Source organism: Austrofundulus limnaeus, unplaced genomic scaffold (assembly GCF_001266775.1).
Source record: "Austrofundulus limnaeus strain Quisiro unplaced genomic scaffold, Austrofundulus_limnaeus-1.0 Scaffold105, whole genome shotgun sequence".
In the NCBI taxonomy this organism is placed as follows: Eukaryota; Metazoa; Chordata; class Actinopteri; order Cyprinodontiformes; family Rivulidae; genus Austrofundulus; species Austrofundulus limnaeus.
In genome coordinates, this window is record NW_013952507.1 from 814172 (window position 1) to 815860 (window position 1689).

The following is a 1689-nucleotide window of genomic DNA, read 5'->3' on the forward strand; positions in this document are numbered from 1 at the left end:
CATTTTATTTGGTATCAGTATCAGGGAAAAAAATTGGCAGTATTGAACATCACTATCTTTTGTCTGTGTTTTTCTGTGAGATCTACAATTAAAATGTTGCATTCCATAAAGAAAAACTAATTAAAAGCACAAAACCTACATTTATGGGGACATAAATAACAGTATTTTTGTAGTTTGGGCTTGATAGCTTTTAGGTTTGAAGGGCAAAATACTATTCCAGCCTTGTTTAAGTCCTTCATTATAGAAAAGTGTTTTGGTACTGCGTTCTAGTTACAATTAAAACTACTTAGGACCCCAGAAAATGGTCCTAAAAGAGACATAATGTCTTTTATGACTCAATTTTTGTTGCTGTTTTCTTTTGCACAATTGTTTTCTAGAAAATGTGTCCAAAAATTGAGGTTTTTTTAACCTCTCCAATAGATAAAGATAAACACCTGCAGACCTTTATTTATTACAAACAATTCATCATCTCAAGTGACAGAATTAATATTTCAATTACAAAGATTTAATATTGTCCATAAAAGGACAAAAAGTTAAGATAATCATTCATCACAGGAAGAGTTTTACCAGTTAGCTGAAGAACACMTGGGCAGGAAACATCAGCAGGAACAACAGTTTACCTTCTGCATGCAGATGCGTCCCTTGCGGACGGCGTGCTTTAGCCTCTCCACGCAGACGGCGTGCAGCGGCAGGTAGAAGGCCAGCTCCGTCTGAGGCAGAATGATGGACAGGGCGCACGTGTTCTTATCCCCCTTCAGCTCCCCGTCAAAGATCAGGGACACGATGATGACGCCCTTCTCGGCCAGGACGAAGAACTTCACGTCCACCGCGCCGCACTCGGCGCTTCTCAGGATCTCGCCGTTCAGCGTGTGATTGGCCAAAAAGGTGACCTCGCCGTCGCTGAGGAACATCAGCTGCTCGCCCTTCGGCGCCCAGATGTGACGCACGCGCGGACCCAGGATGTTGTCCCAGTAGGCAAAGGTGGCGGCCAGCAGCGGACATTCTCCCTCCACAGCTACCTCAGATTTTGCTACAGCAGGTGATTGGGGTGGACAGCCAGAAGACATTGGATAAATGTGGAGGGATCTTCCAAACAGCGACTTTTACTAAACTGCATCGTAAAAGAAAAAGAAAATCACATTTTATGGTACAATTAAAAAGTAAAAGTGTCATTTATAAACTGAGCTTAATCAATTACTAGAAGTATAGCATTTCACGAAGGAATGAATTACCTGCTGATTTCATACCTGACTTTTAAACAAGGATGAACTTACTCCAGTGCAGTGTTGCCAGGTGTACGATAATTATCGTATTTGTATGATAATTTTACCCTCTGTACGATGTACGATCAATAATCCCAAAAATCCCATTATGTAAGAATTTGACCGCTCCAATGTGTGACGTTATCGACCCGACACTCTGCTCGCTGACATGAGAGGTGATGGGTTGTGGAACACAGCGGTACTGATTTAGCGACTTCCTCGCTATATTTACAGACTTTTCAGACCCTCTATCAGGGGTGTCAAACTCCAGTCCTCGAGGGCCGCTATCCTGCATGTTTTAGAGCAGGGGTGTCAAACTCCAGTCCTCGAGGGCCGCTATCCTGCATGTTTTAGAGGTTTTCCAGCTCCAACACACCTGATTCAGTGATTGAATTAACTCTTCAAATTGAGCAGAAGCCTGTTAATC

At 42.7% G+C, this 1689-nt stretch overlaps 1 protein-coding gene across 1 annotated transcript in view; it reads right to left on the reverse strand.

Annotated features, from left to right (window-relative positions):
* c9orf72 (C9orf72-SMCR8 complex subunit) overlaps positions 1-1689 on the reverse strand; it is a gene marked incomplete in the record, with an annotated part of 14927 nt that overhangs the window by 10659 nt on the left and 2579 nt on the right. The window contains 1 exon segment of the mRNA XM_014013753.1: positions 621-1111. Within this exon segment, the coding sequence (XP_013869207.1) occupies positions 621-1067 (447 nt within the window).